Here is a 19,369-nt window from a genome sequence, read left to right as displayed (position 1 = left end):
GCGATTTTTTGCCCCTCCTAGGGGGCCAACGGCTGGAGATGCCCCAAGGGAGTGAGGTGGGGAGTTATGGCCAATATGTCATGTCTTTCATGCTTCCCGCATGCCATGCTACGCCCGCTCGATTCTGACTCGACGAAAATGGCTGATTCGGCCGTTCTCCTCAACCGGGTCCAGGGATGCTTTAATGTTAGTGCCACAAAATCGATGCAGCACAGGCAATCAAACATTCCAAATTTACATACCAATCATGCCGTTGAGAAGCCACTTGGGCATTGCCATCACGTAACACAAAGATTGCGAAGCACCGTCTTAGCCAAAACCAGCCCCCCACCTTTTGGCATAAGCCAAAAGCAGTCTCCCACTAATTACTGAAAACCACGGTTACGAATAGCCAGAGTTGCCCGAGACTGGCAAGATAATCACGCAATGCATAACATGGCAAATGCAGCACAGGCGTCAAGTCAACAAGAATGTCACAGATAGATTTATTCGCAATTTACAGGCCATGACATCCGTAGGTTCAGTTTGGCCAGCCTCCCAAATAGCATGCTCTTGCCTGAAAACCATCACGTGAAAATGAGTCAGTCGCATAGTGAAGTGTGGGTTTTGTGGTTTCAAAAGCTTGAGAAAAATAAACATAGATGCTATTCTTCACATTATGTAACAGAAAACGAACAAGGCAAAGAGGTGAAATTGATTAGGAAAAGCAAAATGCAATTTGGGTATGTTTGGTAAATAGCAGTTCTACACAGGGTCTAGAAAATCAGTTTGGCAGCATTCCTAATTGAAATGTACTCCCTCCATCCCATAATATAAAGAGTGTTGGGATGGTGGGAGTACAACGCTGTCAATGTGCATTACGTTTCTTGCATCTGAACTTGTAATAAGATAATTCATAGATTAAAATGAGAAGAAGAAAATATTTTCAAGCGGGACAATTATATTCCTGAAATGCAAATTGACGTTTCTGCTTCATGCAATATGAAGTAATGCCATACAGAAATAACAATAAAGAATAAAAATACTAACATAGAGGGATGAGGAAGATGAACATCTTCAAATGCGAGACAAGCAAGCCTTGTAGTAGGGTATGACATCTGCTTCTGCACGGGAGAGAGCAACCAAAGGAGTAATAGTAATCTGGAGGAAAACAAGATACTTATCAACGGATTCCATCAAAGACACTGTATGGTAGTTAGGTCATTCTTACATATCCATCTGCAAGGGATTTGTAGTCCATGTCCTCCCCTTCCTCTTCATCATAACTTCTCTTTACTATCTGTTTAAAACACGATCAACGAAATTAATGTACAAATATGAACTCATTTTAATTCCAAACACAATCTGTTTAATTTAAGTTAGCATAAGAATAACAACATCACATTTGATATCGATAAAATCTCCAGACATCCTCAATAACATGAACAGAAATTATCATTGTCTAAACGAGGACTACCAAGTGTGCTCCATCTTTATATGGACTACCAAGTAGTCTTACTGAAATTTGCTATAAGCAGTCCACAGTATGACAGTAGACCAATATCAAACACCAGGAAAGCAGAATAAGTAGGACTTCAGGACATGAAAATACAATTTAATGTCTGAAAACAATTGTGCTGCATATCTTATTGAACTATTTTTATTAGAAGGCTAACTATCAAATTCAGATTAACGTGGTTAGAGAAAATCAGAATAAAACATCCAACATATGTGAAAATTACCACTCTTTTAAACAGTAGGTCATTCGCCGATGAAGTGTCTATATCTCTGTCCTTTTCACCGTCAATATCCATGCTTGCCGTCTGGTAACTTTCTACGGAAGGCTTCTGGTAGACTGTTTGCTCCCATCCAATTCTGGCCATATATTTTCCTTGCTTTGTAATTTTGTATCCCTACTGACAAGAACATAATGTAAATATACCTAGATGTCTACTCAATGAATATCAGGACCACACATATTTTATTTGGGCCTGTGTGCAGTAAGGAATCATGATGTTTTAACATTCAATGAAAATTAGGAGATATATCAATCTTGGCAGTTACGATTCAAGATAGATAATTCATACTGGTAAGGCAAGGTCTACCAATAACCAAATTGCTTCATCTTGAATGCCAACAATTTTCATGTGATAACAAACTGTAAATAGAGAAGTACATAATTTACTACAAAATCAATGTCAGTAGATATACCTTGTGGTGTGCAGCATCAGATGGCACATCTATATTCAGGAATGATCCTTTAGGGTAGGTTCCACTCTTGATCTCGACCATGACAGCATTTATCAGAGGGATACAAACCTCTGCAGCCACTTTGAGGTCATTAACACTGCTCTGACCAGCAACCCTGAAAGTTACAATTAAGAGATCATCTAGTAGACCCTACTATAACTTAACTTAGTCAATCACTTGAATAAATTTGAGGCATGGAAGGTGTGAACGAAATTTGAGCATATAAATCAAGGGTATGTTTGGATGGTGGCCAACTCACCATACCAATTTTCTGGTCATTGGCAAAATATTGGTCTATGTTTGGATGGTTGCCAATTTTGGCATGCCATGCCTATTTGCCCACTCTAGTTCATTTTTCTTGCGTGGACAAATTTTTGGCTAGCCAGAGATTTGGTAGGGCAAGCTTGGGATAAAACTGAAATAGCCAAAACTGGCGATAAAGCTTTTATAGACGAACACCGGTGGATTTATGTGGAGCACTAAGAGTACACGGGGATCCTGCCACGAAACTTATGCAAAACAATCCATGTTCCAATGATCTGAGATTTGGTTTGGAAGTCTGGAATTACCTAAATTTCCCAAAGAGGAAATGAGGAATATTTCAAAAAAAACTATTGCTTACGCAAATCACTGGTGACTCCTGCTTTCTTATATCAGCCACAGCCATTTCAGATGCTGAAAGATAATTATGAGGTTTCAGAGCTTCAGGTGAGCAAACTCTGCTGCTTCTTTGTTTCACATGTTGGACAAAATCATTTATTTGTTGCGCTTTTTGAAGGTTTTGAACACATCAGAAGTACAGCAAGCTGCCAGTTCGTTGTTACTTTGCAGATAACAGTATTTCAAATGATACATGATGACAATATCACAAATATGAAGAAAAAAGACATTGAATAAATAACATAATATGAACATATAACAAATTTGTTATCACGTTCCAGAATGTACAGATGCCTGAAACGTTTGGTTAAAATATGAATGTACTATTTGCACATTAAAATGATAGTAAATACAGAGAATTATATTAGAAGAAACATCGCATACCAATTGTATGACATAGCTAATGCAGGAATCCCATATATAAATGCCTCCCTAGCACCAGCAACTGTTCCAGAATATACACTACACACAAAAAACACAAGTGCTCACAATTCATTGATAAGATCAAAGCAATACAATTAAGTTGATGGTAATAATTCCAATAAACAGTTAGACTGCCCAAAACACCGCATGTGGTTCTACTTGTTGCTTTTGACCTTTAATGGTTTCTATTGATACTCTGGCATCGGTTAACATCAAGTAATTTTGATGAAAAATACAAACATGTCATTTTGGCATGCACATGCAAAGATACTTACACATGTAATCCACAATTATTGCCAATGTTGATTCCGCTAAGCACCTGCATTAAAAATAAAATGAAGAAACATGGAATCCGAAATTATTTCAGACAAGATTATCGGTAGGTAGTTATGTACACAGAGAGCCACTTCTTACACACTTGCGTAAAACCATAAAAGAGCATAATAATCCATGAAGAAACTCCAAAACTTACCAAATCAGGAACCAAACCATCAAAGAGCTTCCCAGAGATGCCTAAAGAGGCACAGTCAGCGGGAGTTCCTTAAAATCAATAAGAACAAATGAGCATCTAACATATAATCTCATTGAAATCCAAATACAATTAAGAATTACTGTTATATTTATGAAGAGAAATTCTTCATTCATCATGTAATAAGGAAAATAGCCTCTATCCACCCCACCCCCCCAGGCTATACCCCCGCATCCATCCACCGTTTGATTCACTTGATGCACGGGCAATATTCGGTTGTTGAATGTAGCTATATGTTTAGAGTATTGTGATAGCCATATGGTCATTAACTATAGCAATTATCCCCTAAAAAAATTAACTATAGCAATTAGGTCTGACATGTACAGTGAAACATAGCAGTTACACGTCAGACGAGCATATAACATCTATCATTCAATGGGACGATCTTTTCACGTATGAATCGAAGACGCCACATGTCTTGGCTACATTGGATGAATCAAATCACCCTCTTTATCTCCTCCTTGTTTCAACTAACCTATCAAAACCACCTTATCTTGAGTTTGGATAAACCCCTGTTACTACGGACGGATGCGATTGTCTAGTGCTTCCGCTGTTACTACTGCATAACTTAACTGGAAATATTAAAAGGAAAACTAGCAGTAGCAGAGGAGCAATGAAGAAGATAGCTGACAGTATTGAATAAATCTTAATATCACATTGACTCCAAGTTTCTCATGTAAAATAAAGTATAAACAGTTCTGTTTTATGTCTATAAAGACCACAGCCCCACATTGACACTATCAAATTTGGCAAAAATAGTATCGACAAAGCTTCTTAGGAAATCATGGCACCGTATATAATTCTAGTCTTCTCCTAGTCTGGAATCGGTTGCAGGTAATGATAAAAACAAATGGTCTGTGCGAATAAGCTGGACCTAGCACTGGCATGTGTCCTCATTTAACCATCAACAACAACAACAACAACAAAGCCTTTAGTCCCAAACAAGTTGGGGTAGGCTAGAGGTGAAACCCATAAGATCTCGCAACCAACTCATGGCTCTGGCACATGGATAGCAAGCTTCCACGCACCCCTGTCCATAGCTAGCTCTTTGTCGATACTCCAATCCTTCAGGTCTCTCTTAACGGACTCCTCCCATGTCAAAATCGGTCGACCCCGCCCTCTCTTGACATTCTCCGCACGCTTTAGCCGTCCGCTATGCACTGGAGCTTCTGGAGGCCTGCGCTGAATATGCCCAAACCATCTCAAACGATGTTGGACAAGCTTCTCCTCAATTGGTGCTACCCCAACTCTATCTCGTATATCATCATTCCGGACTCGATCCTTCCTCGTGTGGCTACACATCCATCTCAACATACGCATCTCCGCCACACCTAACTGTTGAACATGTCGCCTTTTAGTCGGCCAACACTCCGCGCCATACAACATTGCGGGTCGAACCGCCGTCCTGTAGAACTTGCCTTTTAGCTTTTGTGGCACTCTCTTGTCACAGAGAATGCCAGAAGCTTGGCGCCACTTCATCCATCCGGCTTTGATTCGATGGTTCACATCTTCATCAATACCCCCATCCTCCTGCAACATTGACCCCAAATACCGAAAGGTGTCCTTCCGAGGTACCACCTGGCCATCAAGGCTAACCTCCTCCTCCTCACAGCTAGTAGTACTGAAACCGCACATCATGTACTCGGTTTTAGTTCTACTAAGCCTAAACCCTTTCGATTCCAAGGTTTGTCTCCATAACTCTAACTTCCTATTTACCCCCGTCCGACTATCGTCAACTAGCACCACATCATCCGCAAAGAGCACACACCATGGGATATCTCCTTGTATACCCGTTGTGACCTCATCCATCACCAATGCAAAAAGATAAGGGCTCAAAGCTGACCCCTGATGCAGTCCTATCTTAATCGGGAAGTCATCGGTGTCGACATCACTTGTTCGAACACTTGTCACAACATTATTGTACATGTCCTTGATGAGGGTAATGTACTTTGCTGGGACTTTGTGTTTCTCCAAGGCCCACCACATGACATTCCGCGGTATCTTATCATAGGCCTTCTCCAAGTCAATGAACACCATATGCAAGTCCTTCTTATGCTCCCTATATCTCTCCATAAGTTGTCGTACCAAGAAAATGGCTTCCATGGTCGACCTCCCAGGCATGAAACCAAACTGATTTTTGGTCACGCTTGTCATTCTTCTTAAGCGGTGCTCAATGACTCTCTCCCATAGCTTCATTGTATGGTTCATCAGCTTAATTCCACGGTAATTAGTACAACTCTGAACATCCCCCTTGTTCTTGAAGATTGGTACTAATATACTCCGTCTCCATTCTTCTGGCATCTTGTTTGCCCGAAAAATGAGGTTGAAAAGCTTGGTTAGCCATACTATCGCTATGTCCCCGAGACCTTTCCACACCTCAATGGGGATACAATCAGGGCCCATCGCCTTGCCTCCTTTCATCCTTTTTAAAGCCTCCTTCACCTCAGACTCTTGGATGCGCCGCACAAAACGCATGCTGGTCTCATCAAAGGAGTCATTCGGTTCAATGGTAGAACTCTCATTCTCCCCATTGAACAGCTTGTCGAAGTACTCCCGCCATCTATGCTTAATCTCTTCGTCCTTCACCAAGAGTTGGCCTGCTCCGTCCTTGATGCATTTGACTTGGCCAATATCCCTCGTCTTCCTCTCCCGGATCTTAGCCATCTTATAGATGTCCCTTTCACCTTCCTTCGTGCCTAACCGTTGGTAGAGGTCCTCATATGCCCGACCCCTTGCTTCACCAACAGCTCGCTTTGCGGCCTTCTTCGCCATCTTGTACTTCTCTATGTTGTCTGCACTCCTATCCAGGTATAGGCGTCTGAAGCAATCTTTCTTCTCTTTAAGCGCCTTCTGGACATCATCATTCCACCACCAGGTATCCTTATCTTCGCTTCTCCTTCCCCTGGACACTCCAAACTCCTCCGAGGCCACCTTACGAATGCAAGTCGCCATCTTCATCCACACATTGTCCGCATCCCCTCCTTCCTCCCAAGGGCCCTCCTTAAATACCCTCTCCTTGAACACCTGAGCTACCTCCCCCTTGAGCTTCCACCACTTCGTTCTAGCGACCTTGGCACGCTTATTCCGCTGGACACGAATCCGAAAGCGGAAGTCAGCAACCACCAGCTTATGCTGGGGTACAACACTCTCCCCGGGTATCACCTTACAGTCTAGGCACGCACGCCTATCTTCTCTTCTCGAGAGGATGAAATCAATCTGGCTAGAGTGTTGGCCACTACTAAAAGTCACCAGATGTGATTCTCTCTTTCTAAAGAGGGTGTTAGCTAGCCTCATTTAACCATGCCAGAATAAAATAAAATAAATAAACAAACAAAAATTACACGCAGTAGTAACCAAATATCCTTCTGCCACTAGCTGACATGCTGCACTATAGTTGTCGGTGCAATCGTCTTAATTAATTAATGGTAACTTCTTATTAAACGGCTGTGTGAGTTGGCTCTACAACTGCGGAGCAAATCTCGAGGCAGCGACGGGACGGCAACCCATGCAATGGTATAGCCCACGGGTGGCAAAAAACCTGGCATGTATGTAATATAAAAAGATGAAACTCATAAAACTAAACCAGACAAACCTGAAACTCCAAATGCTGTAGCACCATTGATATTGACACGTTTACAGCGAAGTGCAGAACGCCATGTAATGCAGTGGCTAACGCCCGACCTGTCTCTGCATTTTACGAGAAAAATAAATAAACAGCATTACAAAATTGGTGCCATAAGGTGGGCGTGATCGATTGCAATCAGTTAAATCTTATACTCACGCCTTCCTTTGCTTCACATCGCACTAAATCAGTTTTATTCTCCACAGCAACAAGGTTTCAGATCAATGATAACATCAGTACTTTGCAAAGAAAACCATTCCCTAAATGAACCATAAGTGCATCTTATTATCTGACATATTGTTATGCACCAATAAGACACATTCCAAATCAGAGTTGCCCAACATCATATTTTATTGAACACAACGTGGCAACTTCAATGATGAATGGTGTATTCGAAGCTAAAGTCAGTTACATTCTGCACCAGGACAGATTCCATGTTCTCCACACAGCAGCTTGCAGAAGCTGATGCCCCGGTACTGGTATATATAATGCTTAAAGCTATACTCAGTGCTCTAATCAAGTGGCGAAACAGGTTCAGTTACGGGTTCCTTTCTTCATAAATTATTTTTTCTTGTAAATTTAAGAGTAAATTCCGCTGCACAAAATCTAGTTGTTGCAACCGATATTCAGGTTGAACCAGACTTCAAAAACTTCCACCGCATTGCACCAGATTTTACAGCCGAAATCCTTATTTGAATATGGTTCAACCTTTCACTTTGAGGGATTTTTGGTTGCTAAACGAGATGGGACATGCTGATGCTTATAAATCTTAATTAACCTATGTTCTTTTAACAAGTACATGGAATTTTATCCAGAACTTACCCATGCGAAAAAACAGTACTTATTACCTGGAATAGTGGAAAAAATTGTTCAAATGTTCAATCGCGACTTTTACTTTTACAGCATCGAAATTCACATGTTTCTTTGAAGGTGACATTTCTTTCTGTAGTTTGACATCAATGATCAATAGGAAGAACATAAACGAAAGAAAAAAATGCATATAACAAAAAAAATCCCGTTCCCATGCTTTGATGCTTTTTCAGGTGCGATGCCAAATAAGAAAAGGGAAATAACACTTCCCATCCAGAAATCTTCCATATATTTTTGTGTCTCTCCTAATCCTTCGACCCAAGAAATCCCCATTCAGAACCAGCGCATCGTCAATCGCCGTGTGCTCCCACAGCAGAATCGTCGCAAGGCAACAAGTAACCGAGAAACAGTACGGATCGAGGAAAGGGGGGATCACGAGGGTGAGGGGGTGAGGGAGTGTGGGGGGAGGGGAGAGGACTGACGTGTCGGGCGCGCAGACGAGGACGCGGTAGCGCCCCTGGGCGACGAGCTGGTCGACGAGGAAGCGGAGCCCCGGCGCGTCGATGCCGTCGTCGTTCGTCACCATCACCACCGGCGCCGCCGCCGCCGCCGCCGCCGCCGTGGAGGCCATGGAGGCAAGAGCCGTGTACGGGCGCGGGCAGAGAAGTTTCCGTTTCCGTTCCCGTTCCGCGGCTGGGGTTTTTGGTTGTTGGCTACTTGGCTGCCCCTGTTTTCCTGTTTTACTATTGGGAATGGGAAAAATGTTGACCGGCGAATGTTCGCTGGAGGAGGCCCCAGCAAACTCCCACACAGCCCTGTGATCGGAATCAAACGAATGGCATTTAAGAAGAAAAAAAATACACTGGCAATTCTTCTCTATACATGACAAGTTTTCCTTCCGTATAGGACAAGTAGACAAGTCCCTAACAAACGCATGATATTTTTACTTGTTTTGGCAGGGCGTTCACTGACAATTTTGCTCCCCACGAAAGTTCGCTAGATATTTGTGTCATTTACTATGATTTGCCAAAGTAGCCGCCAGCCAATCGGGTGATCACACCGGCGGATCAGCCGCCTCATTGGTCATCGGGTCAATCATGGAACGCCTTTACATGTAGGCTTGTCAGACGAACACGCGAACTCAAAGTTGTTATATTGATTGTCTTTATTTCTTTCTTTATCAATTCAATAGTTACCCACTCAATTAAAGGTGGGTTGAAAACACTAATTTAAGCTAAACATTGCATTACAAAGTTCTTACATATGAGGACGACATTTTCATACCATAGAGACAAAATTTGTCGCTTTTTAGCTACTATAGCATGTTTTTGAGCCCCGCCACATCAATAATGAATGATATGGATGGGGCACATGTATATGTGACGAGTCAACTTTTTGTCTAGGAATGGCGGTGTGACGGTCTGGTGATCTCGTCTTCATCCCATTCCCACCCGTGTTGTCGAGGTCGAGGTGGGTCACTTGATTACACTCTTCCTTAGTACTCCCTCCGTTCCAAAATAGATGACCTAATTTTATACTAAAGTTAGTACAAAATTGAGTCATCTATTTTGGAACGGAGGGAGTAGCTTTTACCACTATATTTGTACCTCTTCTCATCATGGCGGCGATCTCCTGGATGATAGCGGCATGTTGTGATCTGTTCCTCAATGAGTTGGAAATAATTGCAGCCTCTTTGATACTATCCGTCTCAAGAATAAACAGAATCGAGCTTCAATCCAAGGCTAATGTGATTCCCTTTCTACAAGCGTCAAGTTCCGCTGCAAGAGCATTATCGCATGTGAATGAATGTCAACAAGACGTGAAGATGATGCCTCCCAAGCTATCTCGAAGGACCGTACCAAAGCCTCTTTGTGTTATCCGATGTGCTCCCTCCCCGCCTTTAAATCCGCTTCTTTACTCTTTGAAATGGAGCCCCACGACGCGGTCCCTCTCCACCCCAACGCATGCGCAGCGACAATCTCCTTGAAAATTTTGCCGGGGCGGACGAGCGAGGTGTAAGCAACATAGCTCTCATTCCATACCTTCTTAACAGTGAGGCAACGAGAAGCATGTGATGGCCTATATGAGATGTGTATGGGGAGCTCTTTCCTGTCCATACGGGATTTGCACGTAGCCATACTGGATATCCCACTCAATGAAGTGTGTTTTGAGATCCCAATCCGGCCACTCATCATGGGGCTGGATCCTCCTACACAGTGTCCAGTGCATCACGGTGATATCATTTCCTCATTGCGAATGAGGGCGGCCTTCTCCTCATCCATGGTCCTCTCCTCCTCCTCCCCGAGAGCGGCACCCAGTTTGGGCGCAGGGGAAGCGACATGGCAACGGGAGGGAAATGAAGGATGTGGACGGCGATGAGGAAAGTGGAGGTTGTGGGCAACTGTGGTCTGAGCTATTCGGACACGACGACGGTTATTTCATAGCCGTGCCCCGTGGGCAGCAGGGGAAACGTGACGAGCGATGAGAAACTTGGCGGGAATAATCCTGGGAGTTGGCACACGGTGACTGCCATTAATTGGCACACTTCTAGATGCCATGGGCACCTGGCTGAGTGGTCGTCTACACCATTTGCAGGGAGAGGAAAGTGACGGGTCGATGACCCCCGGGTAGGCTCAAAGAGACAAGACAACATTTTCAAAACAATGTCGGGGGCAAGCCCCGGTGTGCCAAGCTCGTTCGGCCGGCTCAAGTCTGTTCGGCTGGAGCCGTCTGGCTAGCTCAAGCCCGTCTGGGTGGCTGGCGCCTGGCTGGAACCCGTCCGACTGGAACAGTCCGGTTGGCTCAAGTCCACCCGCTGGAGATGTTCGATTGGTTCAAGCCCATCCGGCTGCCTAGAGTCGTCCGGCTGCCTGGAGTCGTCCGGCTAGCTCAAGCCCGTCTGGGTGGCTGGCGCCTGGCTGGAACTCGTTCGACTAGAACAGTCCGGCTGGCTCAAGTCCATCCGGCTGGAGACGCTCTTTCAAGCCCATCCGGCTGGCTGGAGCCGTCCGGTTGGAACCCGTCCGACTGGAGCCCATCCGACTGTGGCCTGGCTGGCTGGATCCCGGCAAAGTCAATTACAATGTCTCATCGGACCTGCGCGGACAAGACGGCCATGCTCTATAGTAAAGCACTAATGATGAATGGCAGACACTGTGCACGCGTCATGTGTCATTTCAAATAGTGATTTCTTAGAGTGATTGTTAGGCGGTGTGGGCCATCCCTTGTCCCTTGGGCACCAGTTTATAAGGTGACCTAAGGAGCCCTCCCAGGGCATGGATCCACTCTCTCCCTCATGCTCACACACATGCGCGCGCGAGGTAGAGAAGAGGGCTAGAGCTCCTTCTTCTTCCTCCACCCAAACAGCTCAAGGAACAACCATATACACTTCATATATATCAGACATGCAAGAGTATGGATCTTGCCTCCACGTGAGGGGCCCGAACGTAGGAAAATCACCTTGTTGTCCAATTCCGTCCCGGTCTCCCGGATCTCCACCACCACCCAATCACGATTTGCAAGTGACCCCCTTGCCACCACCACCCAATCACGATTTGCAAATGACCGTGTGCCAGAGCAATGAGACCATGCGTCCAAGGTTTGTAACAAAAAAAACATGTTATCAAACTTCCAATGCGTCCTAGATTTGTAATATAAGCACATGTCATCGAACTTCCAAAAAAACAGTGTAACAAAAGCATGGATTTTTTTAAAAAAAAGCATGGCAAGTATAGGTGCAATAGACTGAATTTGTTTGCAAAACGCAGCAAATATGAAAAGTAATTTAAAACGTGATTTAGTATAAGGCGCTGCAGATACAAAACAATCAAACAGCTTAACATTTTGACGAGTACAGTGAAAAAGGCAGCACATGTGATTTTTTTTTTAATGCGTGACAAGTATGAGTGCAAAAGCGCAGGAAATGGTAAAAAAATTTGGGTAAGATCCGCCGAAGCGGGTAGCCTTAACCGCAGTGTGCTAGAGGAAAGTCCGAAGACCGTTCCCGTCCCTGTCAGGGGAGATGCCAACCGTCTCTCCTTTTTACGAACACGATACGTGAGGCAGCGCTTCCCCTTATAAACCACGCAGCACACCGCTCGGGTAGCGAGGTGGGACTAAACGGCAGCCCAGGCTGCGCGTCTTCCCCTGCGCTGCGGTTCCCTCCCCTCGAGACTGAAGCGGACGACCGAACCTGAATTTTAAAATACCGCTGGCTCACACTCGTCGATCAAAATACAATAGCTTTCTTCGTGACTAGCCCGTGCCAAGAATAATACAATATCTGGATCAAGAGACCGTGCTTTGCAAAGTGTACACAGAAGCATACCGATCTTGGCGAGGCAGTAGCCTAAGATAGCCAGGAGCACAAGAGTACAATATCTGAACAGAATCAGAAAGGATTAAAAGAAACTGAGAACTGGCTAGCTCAAGAATACGATATCTGAATAATCAGCATTTCCCTTTTGTTTCTCGTGGGGTTTTATCGCACGATTAATCAGCCAAGAACGCAATATCTGTTTCGATAAACCGCGCCTCTGCGCCGTGCGTGAAAGCACCAATCTATCCGGTGAACCACTACTGAATTCTGATAATCTACACAACACAAAAACTTAGATAGCCAAGGCCGCAGGAGCACCTATTGCTAGTAGTAGTGTCGTATGAACAAAATCAGGAGGACATCAACGAAAGCGGTATAGCTAGCTTAGCAGTGGCTTGTCATTCGTCTGCCGCTACTCTGGTCTGTCTCATGCTCTGCACATGCAGGGGGTGAGGGGGTTCTCCCAGAGGTCGTAGCCGGGGAAGGTGGGCTCGGGGAGGCCGCCGCGGGCCTGGTGCGAGATGACGACGTCCTCGGTGAAGGAGGCCCAGGCCAGGTACGGGTCGCCGAGGGACTTGGACATGAGCCCCTTGTCGGGCTTGATGGACTTGAGCCGGTGGCGCCCGCTGTAGCGCCGCGCCCCCATGATGAGCTTGGCGAAGTTGCCGCCGTGCGTCATCACGAACACGTCCGACTTGAGGCACACCAGGAAGTCCAGCGCCGCCAGGCTCGTCACGTGCTTCCGGAAGTGCTCCATCTCCGCCGTGCTCGCCAACTCCTCCTTGGTCACCTGCATACCGTGTATATGCAAAGTTTATGTCTGTCGTAGTGAATGCATTCAGGGAGAAGAACAGGAAATGAATATACTGTTTCGTCCCTCCTCGACTATTTTCCAAGTCCGCAAGTCGATCCCTGCTTCGAAACCGGGCATTTAACGCTCCTCGGCTCGTGATTTTAGACTTGGGCAATAGTTGTGGGGTTTAATGGACTTATTCCAGAAAAAAAACTTGATGGAATGTGGTAATGTGTCTGCAAGGACAGTGAAGAAGCACTTCAGCTGAGCTGTGGAAATACTCACCAAGTTGGGGAACATGTTTCTGAGGGGAGCCATCCTGTTTTTGCCACCGTACACTTGCCCTGATGCAACATATATCTGTGTTTCCCTTGTGTATCCCAGTGCTCGCAGGATCACAGCTATCTCACCAGGCTCAAGGGGGCAACGCCCTTCTTTTCTCTTTTGTAATGCTAATGGCCACAGGTGAGATCCATTCTGCATGTGAATAACAACATAAAAAACCATTAGAAAGCTATGTTGTGGGCATCACTTTGAAGTTCGATGAGATAACTGCTATTCCAGAACTGTTAAAAAACGAAATTTGAGATGACCTTAAAGCGCCGTGGCCATTCTTTCTGTCTATAAGCTGCCATCATCACTTTCTCCTCACGTGTTCCAGCAAAATCACAAAAGGACAGGCCCACCATTCCTTTCTCATATCTCAGATGAAGGGCCCTTTAGAAGAAGTGGCAATTACTTGATCATCAAATAAGCATTCCCTAAACAATGAAGTCCAAAGAGATTGAACAGAAGATATTCACTGTAGCTTACATGTATGGATTCCCGCTGCTAGTTCGGTTCCTCATCTGTGTTGCCAGCTTATCGGCCATTTCTTCAATATGGGGTAAGAACTTTAAGGCGTGATAATTAACTCTGCATCTTAGTCGGTTAATCTCCATCGGAACATTGTCATACCTGAAATTGAAGATTTGCATTATATTTATTTCTACTGCTACATGCACATTAGAGATTTCGTACAATGCAACTTTTACAGCACAAACTAGACAAAAAAAATAAAGAAAGAAACAACAATGTTCTCATTACTGTAGCATGGAAGCAGATTGGGCATTTTGGGTTAAGACAACAAATGTATGAATAATTGCCACAATATAGTTGCATTCAACTGTTGACTTACCCCAACCTGTCGACAAATGGCTTAATAGACATTATTGTTTTCTCTTTGATCCTTGGAAGTACATTATCAATGTAAAACTGTGCAGATGCATACTTTGGGATGTTCTTCACGGTACGCCTGTCATAGACCACACTGCAATACTGTTATATGCAGAACATATCAACACAACATAGTCATTTGATCCCTAAAACCCGCTATAAGCAGAACAGATATTACATTGAGACAAGTAAGAAAACAAAAAGACAGGTTTACCATGGTGAACATAAGACAAGGTGAAACTGCACGTAGTGAAAAGAAGTAACAGTTCCAGCAATTCCTGAACTACATTTAACTTCATAAGAAGGAAACTCAGAAAACAGTGTATTTCAAATATCTCTCCGCGAAAAGCAAAAATAAGAGTACACCTGGTTCGATTTACTATGCTTTAAAACTCCCATTCTATGTGGATACTGGTTAATTTGAGCATTTTATCTTTCAGTCCAGTTGTATTTTGAGACAGAAACGAGGATGGCCTTCAGGATAAACTGCTTCAGATCAGCAGTCTACACCTATGATGATGGACCTCACTCTAAGGCCGGGCGTCAACCTACTTTCCAACAAAAAAGTATAGCTATGAGCATATGATAGACAACACACAAGATTTACAGTACATCAAGATGGATGTAATTTTGGACTTCCCCATACCCATTGAGATAAATTCAACAGAATTATTGAAAAAATGCCACTGCTGACAGAAAATACCAAAAAGTTCAATGCCACTTGTGTTTGCGGGTTGCTCTGACGCCAATTTCAGAAAGGTAGTGGTAGTGTCCACTTTGACTCACAAGGTTCCAGAACACACACGGATAGGAATATTGTAGGATTGCAATGTCACACCTTGAATCATCTAGGATTGATTGCACCAAAGGAAACCGTATGTTTTTTTTAAGAAGTACTAATCAAGGAAATATTCCCACGAAATAGAGTCCTAAAATTCATATGGATTACAATCCTAAAATCAAACAAACCACATAGAAAAATCTAAAAGATTGCAATCTCCAAAATTCATACAAAAATCCCTCGAATCAAATATGCCCCAAGACTTAAGGCAGGGGGAAAAAATAGTACATAAGACATAACCTACTTTATACTGGTGAAGAGTTCATCTTTTTCTGTGAACCAGTCAGGGATGTCTCGGACAATGCGTACGTCGTCCTTCAGATAGTTTATAAAATGATCCACATCGAAGATATCTTCAAATTTACTGCAGAGAAAATAAATGTTGTTAACAATTTAAATACCAATGGCAAACACCATGTATTTAGCATAGTCAAATTATGTGATGCTGCAACTAAGAGAATTATAACTCTGCATTATATTCAATATCAATTACTCCTAGTTCTTTATTCAAAACCCTGCATTGGAGTAAGAAAACTTTAGACCTACAAAACATGATTTTGTAAATTTTCCACTTTATAAAATTCATATTGAAGCTCCAAGTGTTATATTCTATATACTACGTAGTTGTTTTCAGTAGTCACTAATTCACCAGTGCAGCATCAAGGAGGATTTGCCTCTGATTAGGATATCCTATAACAACAATACGATAATAGTTAAGCATGAAGAAGAAGAGTGACTTTCGCGAGCAGGTATTTTGATCATTCCAGGAGTAGTACAAGAAGAAAATTATCCTTAAGATGAACCCGATACTCAGACCAGAAGCATATTGGCGCCACATGCCTGCAGAAAAACTGACTGATTCTGCTAGAATAACTATAGTTCATTTTTGAAACATTCTAGTAGGAAACTATCCTCGGTTAATTGAAAATTTCATTAGCATATCTGTGAAGCGAATCTTGTATAATAGGACCATCAATTAAAGAACAATATACAAGTAGAAGAAGTAACAACAAGTAGAAGTAACAAGAGAAAGTAGCACTTACGTCTGGTCTTTCCATATTTGGTCCTGCTTCAGAACTGGCAAAATAAGTGTTGCTTCCATTATCTTAGCAATTGCAACAGCATTACATATCTGCAGAAACACTAAAGATTAGAAAGTAACAGATGGGCCTATGTTGTAACTGAAACTCAATGTCAGCTTAGGAAACTCGTTACCACTGTCCACTGCTTAAGAAATTGGCATGATCTTCTTAGGCAGGTACACAAATAAGTATTAAACGACAGGAGAATTTTATTTTATTTCTTAAATAAGCAACAGAAGATCATGCAAAAACATGCTATAAAAAGGAATTATCATGAATATGTTGAAGATATTGGCTGATTATGCTTAAGCAGCAACCACCAGCATAGGAAAAACAATTTCCATGTAACAGCGAGATTCAGAGACTCAGAACTATGCTTAAGCAGAAAAAACATTGCACCACTCAAACAAGTATTTAACAATCACACAAAATAAGGTGAGGAAGGCTGAGAACCACAGAAGTGCATACATACAGCTATTCGTTGCTGGTTCAGTCCACCCTCGGCATGAATAAAAATATACCCAGAGGTTTCCTTCTCAGGTGGAACATCTGCATTATATACAATGATATAATTATTATCACTTATCAGGGCCCAATCATGAAAGGACACAAATGTTTCATGTAAAAGGCAGAAGTTGATGTTTTCGTTTTGACCGAGAAGTTTATGTAAATGACAGAGGGTGCATGTCTCTCCACTGACTGAGGTATCCTTTCTTGCAGGGAAGCACTATGGTTCTACGGGGAAATATCACAAACTCATGGCTAGAAGATGTTTTCATAAGAACTGGCATTGCATTCATTTGCTACTAAGTCAATTAAGAAAAAACATTTTTCTAGTCCAAAAAAAGATGTATCTAACTATTACACGATTTAAATGGGATTCCTCGGGAACTCAAATTTATGTTCCATTACAAAATCAAAATATGATCTCTGAAAAAATCACCCACTTACTATGCAGACTTAAACCAAAATTTATTCCTTATCATGTAAAAGAAAATACATTAAATCCATAGAGCACTTCCGAAGGAACAATATCTTATTTTCATTGTGCGGTTTACATAGAAAGTATTCTGTGCTCTGACTCACATTGCTGACAGAAGTATATGAATGAGAAGTGCATTACAATTTTAACTCCACATTAATGTTGGCAATATTTTATCATTTCATAGCAATAAAACAAATTCAGTTCCCATATGCTGCGTCATAAATCTGCAACCTTACATGGAAATGAAAGTATGGAACTGTGGTTCACAATTCAACTCTCAAAGAACACTGTAGTTCAGGTTTAGCCACCCTTACAAATTCCATACATCAAAGTCATCACTAAACATGCCAATAGTTAAAAGAATTGCCATAAATCTAGGTTGTGTGATAAGCAACAAGTGACCTCACAGTGACTGGTACAGCAAGGCTAAAAGTACATGGTGCAGCATATGCTACTACATTTTTTGTCTTTCAAGCAATGTCAATGCTGGACTTGCCTGAGGGCTCATCACTTCGACGCTCTGCGCAGGGCTTCCAGGACGTGGTGGCAGCACGCGGGTTCTCCCACAGTGAGAGAGGCTCCTTCGTCTGCGCCCAATACAATTGAATTCATCAGAACAGAAGTTTCTCACGTGAACACGAATCGCCAGAACGGCTGCCGAGATCAGGAGCACTTCACCTGAGGGCAATGCAGCGTGATCCCCTCCTTCTGGCACAAGTAGGGCACGTTCTACGATACACAAACAAAAATGTAAGTGCTAGGTTAGGATTCTGATGAAACCGAGCGCAGAGGGAGGAACGGGAACTCACGAAGCGGGACCAGAGGGAGGGCGCGGAGAAGAGGGCCGCGAGCAGGAGGAGCGCGAGGACGGCGAGCAAGATCCGGTAGGAGAGGGAGGCGGTGGGGGGCCTGGGCTCGTCGAGGGCGAGGAGGGAGCGGAGGGGGGACGGAAGGAGCTGCTTGTGGTGATGGTGGTGCGGGAGGAGAGGTGAGGAGCGGTGGGCGTCCTTGCCGTCGTCGTCGCGGCCGCGGGCGGCGGAGGTGGAAGCGAATGGGGAGGAGGCGGAGGACGCGTCGGAGTCGCGCTTTGCCGGAGAGTTGGATGCGCGGGCGGCCGCCGCCGCCGTCGAGTGCCGAAGCTCCGCCATCTCTTCCGCCGGCGGCGCGGTGCGAGACGAGAGTGGGAGTGTAGTGCCTGTTTCAGCGTGCAGTCTCAGGACTTCGCTTTCGGTGCGTGGGAGCGCACCTGGGTCGATCTCGTGCTTCGATTCTCGATCCGACGGTTGTGAGTGGCCAGTCATCCCTGATTTGGGCACAGCAAGTCGTGCAAAGAAACCGTCCCTTCCATTTGGCTATGGAAGTTTCATAGCCAATGTCTTTTTTTATGGAAAATCCTTCATGGCATTTTATTAACGGAATTGCTAACTCACATCTAGATGAAATTTAAGGATGTCACATCTAAGTCTCTAGCCATTGGATCTGTTTGTTGTAATCTCATGCAAAAATCTTGATCTTTTGTTTGCCTCGTCGCTGTCGCTCGTTGCACCCCTTTTTTTTCCAGCCCATTCTTGTTTGTTGGCCCGTTATGGTCGTTACGCCAGGGAGGGGCGGGCCACTCTTTTTGTTTCGTTGAAAAAAAACTGCATGGTGTGCATGTTCGCGTCATATAGCTGGACCATTTTTTTTCGAGCTTCATTTTCTTGTCTATTTTTTGTGGTGTGTCCACTCACTGCAGAAATTTCATTTGTAAGTTCTTTTTATATTTTTCTTCTTCTTCATTTTTCTCCGTTGTTGCCCCTGTTGACCTGCTGTATGCTGCTGCTCTTTGGCATCTCTATGTGGGCTGCTGGCGTGTTTTTTTT

The 19,369-nt window shown here is 43.7% G+C and overlaps 2 protein-coding genes and 1 non-coding gene across 5 annotated transcripts; all 3 read right to left on the bottom strand.

Annotated features, from left to right (window-relative positions):
- Positions 1–226: 226 nt before the first annotated feature.
- On the bottom strand, positions 227–8,983 carry LOC119315373 (5'-nucleotidase SurE-like). Of its 2 annotated transcripts, none has more exons than XM_037590003.1 (10): positions 8,756–8,981; positions 7,434–7,528; positions 3,785–3,852; positions 3,588–3,631; positions 3,274–3,351; positions 2,191–2,344; positions 1,722–1,892; positions 1,211–1,279; positions 1,030–1,140; positions 227–556 (listed from the first exon to the last, which is right to left on the bottom strand). In XM_037590003.1, the coding sequence occupies exons 1-9, from the start codon at positions 8,902–8,904 to the stop codon at positions 1,057–1,059; spliced, it is 912 nt and encodes a 303-aa protein (XP_037445900.1). In that variant the 5' UTR covers positions 8,905–8,981; the 3' UTR covers positions 227–556; positions 1,030–1,056. The 2 variants fall into 2 exon arrangements, with proteins under 2 accessions (XP_037445900.1, XP_037445899.1); XM_037590002.1 differs by having other exon boundaries at positions 310–556; positions 1,030–1,103; positions 8,756–8,983.
- Positions 8,984–12,200: 3,217 nt separating this feature from the next.
- On the bottom strand, positions 12,201–12,324 carry LOC119319844. The gene has a single exon (XR_005154665.1). It is a non-coding gene; the product is annotated as a U6atac minor spliceosomal RNA (small nuclear RNA).
- A 375-nt stretch (positions 12,325–12,699) lies between these two features.
- Positions 12,700–18,705, bottom strand: LOC119315371 (protein PECTIC ARABINOGALACTAN SYNTHESIS-RELATED-like). 2 transcript variants are annotated; one of them, XM_037590000.1, is made up of 11 exons: positions 18,317–18,705; positions 18,186–18,236; positions 18,004–18,094; positions 16,995–17,071; positions 16,484–16,572; positions 15,685–15,804; positions 14,562–14,693; positions 14,198–14,341; positions 13,978–14,101; positions 13,670–13,861; positions 12,700–13,381 (listed from the first exon to the last, which is right to left on the bottom strand). In XM_037590000.1, the coding sequence occupies exons 1-11, from the start codon at positions 18,653–18,655 to the stop codon at positions 13,019–13,021; spliced, it is 1,722 nt and encodes a 573-aa protein (XP_037445897.1). In that variant the 5' UTR covers positions 18,656–18,705; the 3' UTR covers positions 12,700–13,018. The 2 variants fall into 2 exon arrangements, with proteins under 2 accessions (XP_037445897.1, XP_037445898.1); XM_037590001.1 differs by having other exon boundaries at positions 14,562–14,678.
- Positions 18,706–19,369: the final 664 nt, after the last annotated feature.

Source organism: Triticum dicoccoides, chromosome 6A (assembly GCF_002162155.2).
Source record: "Triticum dicoccoides isolate Atlit2015 ecotype Zavitan chromosome 6A, WEW_v2.0, whole genome shotgun sequence".
Classification (NCBI taxonomy): Eukaryota; Viridiplantae; Streptophyta; class Magnoliopsida; order Poales; family Poaceae; genus Triticum; species Triticum dicoccoides.
The sequence above is the reverse complement of the archived record's forward strand: the minus strand, read 5'-3'. Positions and strand labels throughout refer to the sequence as shown.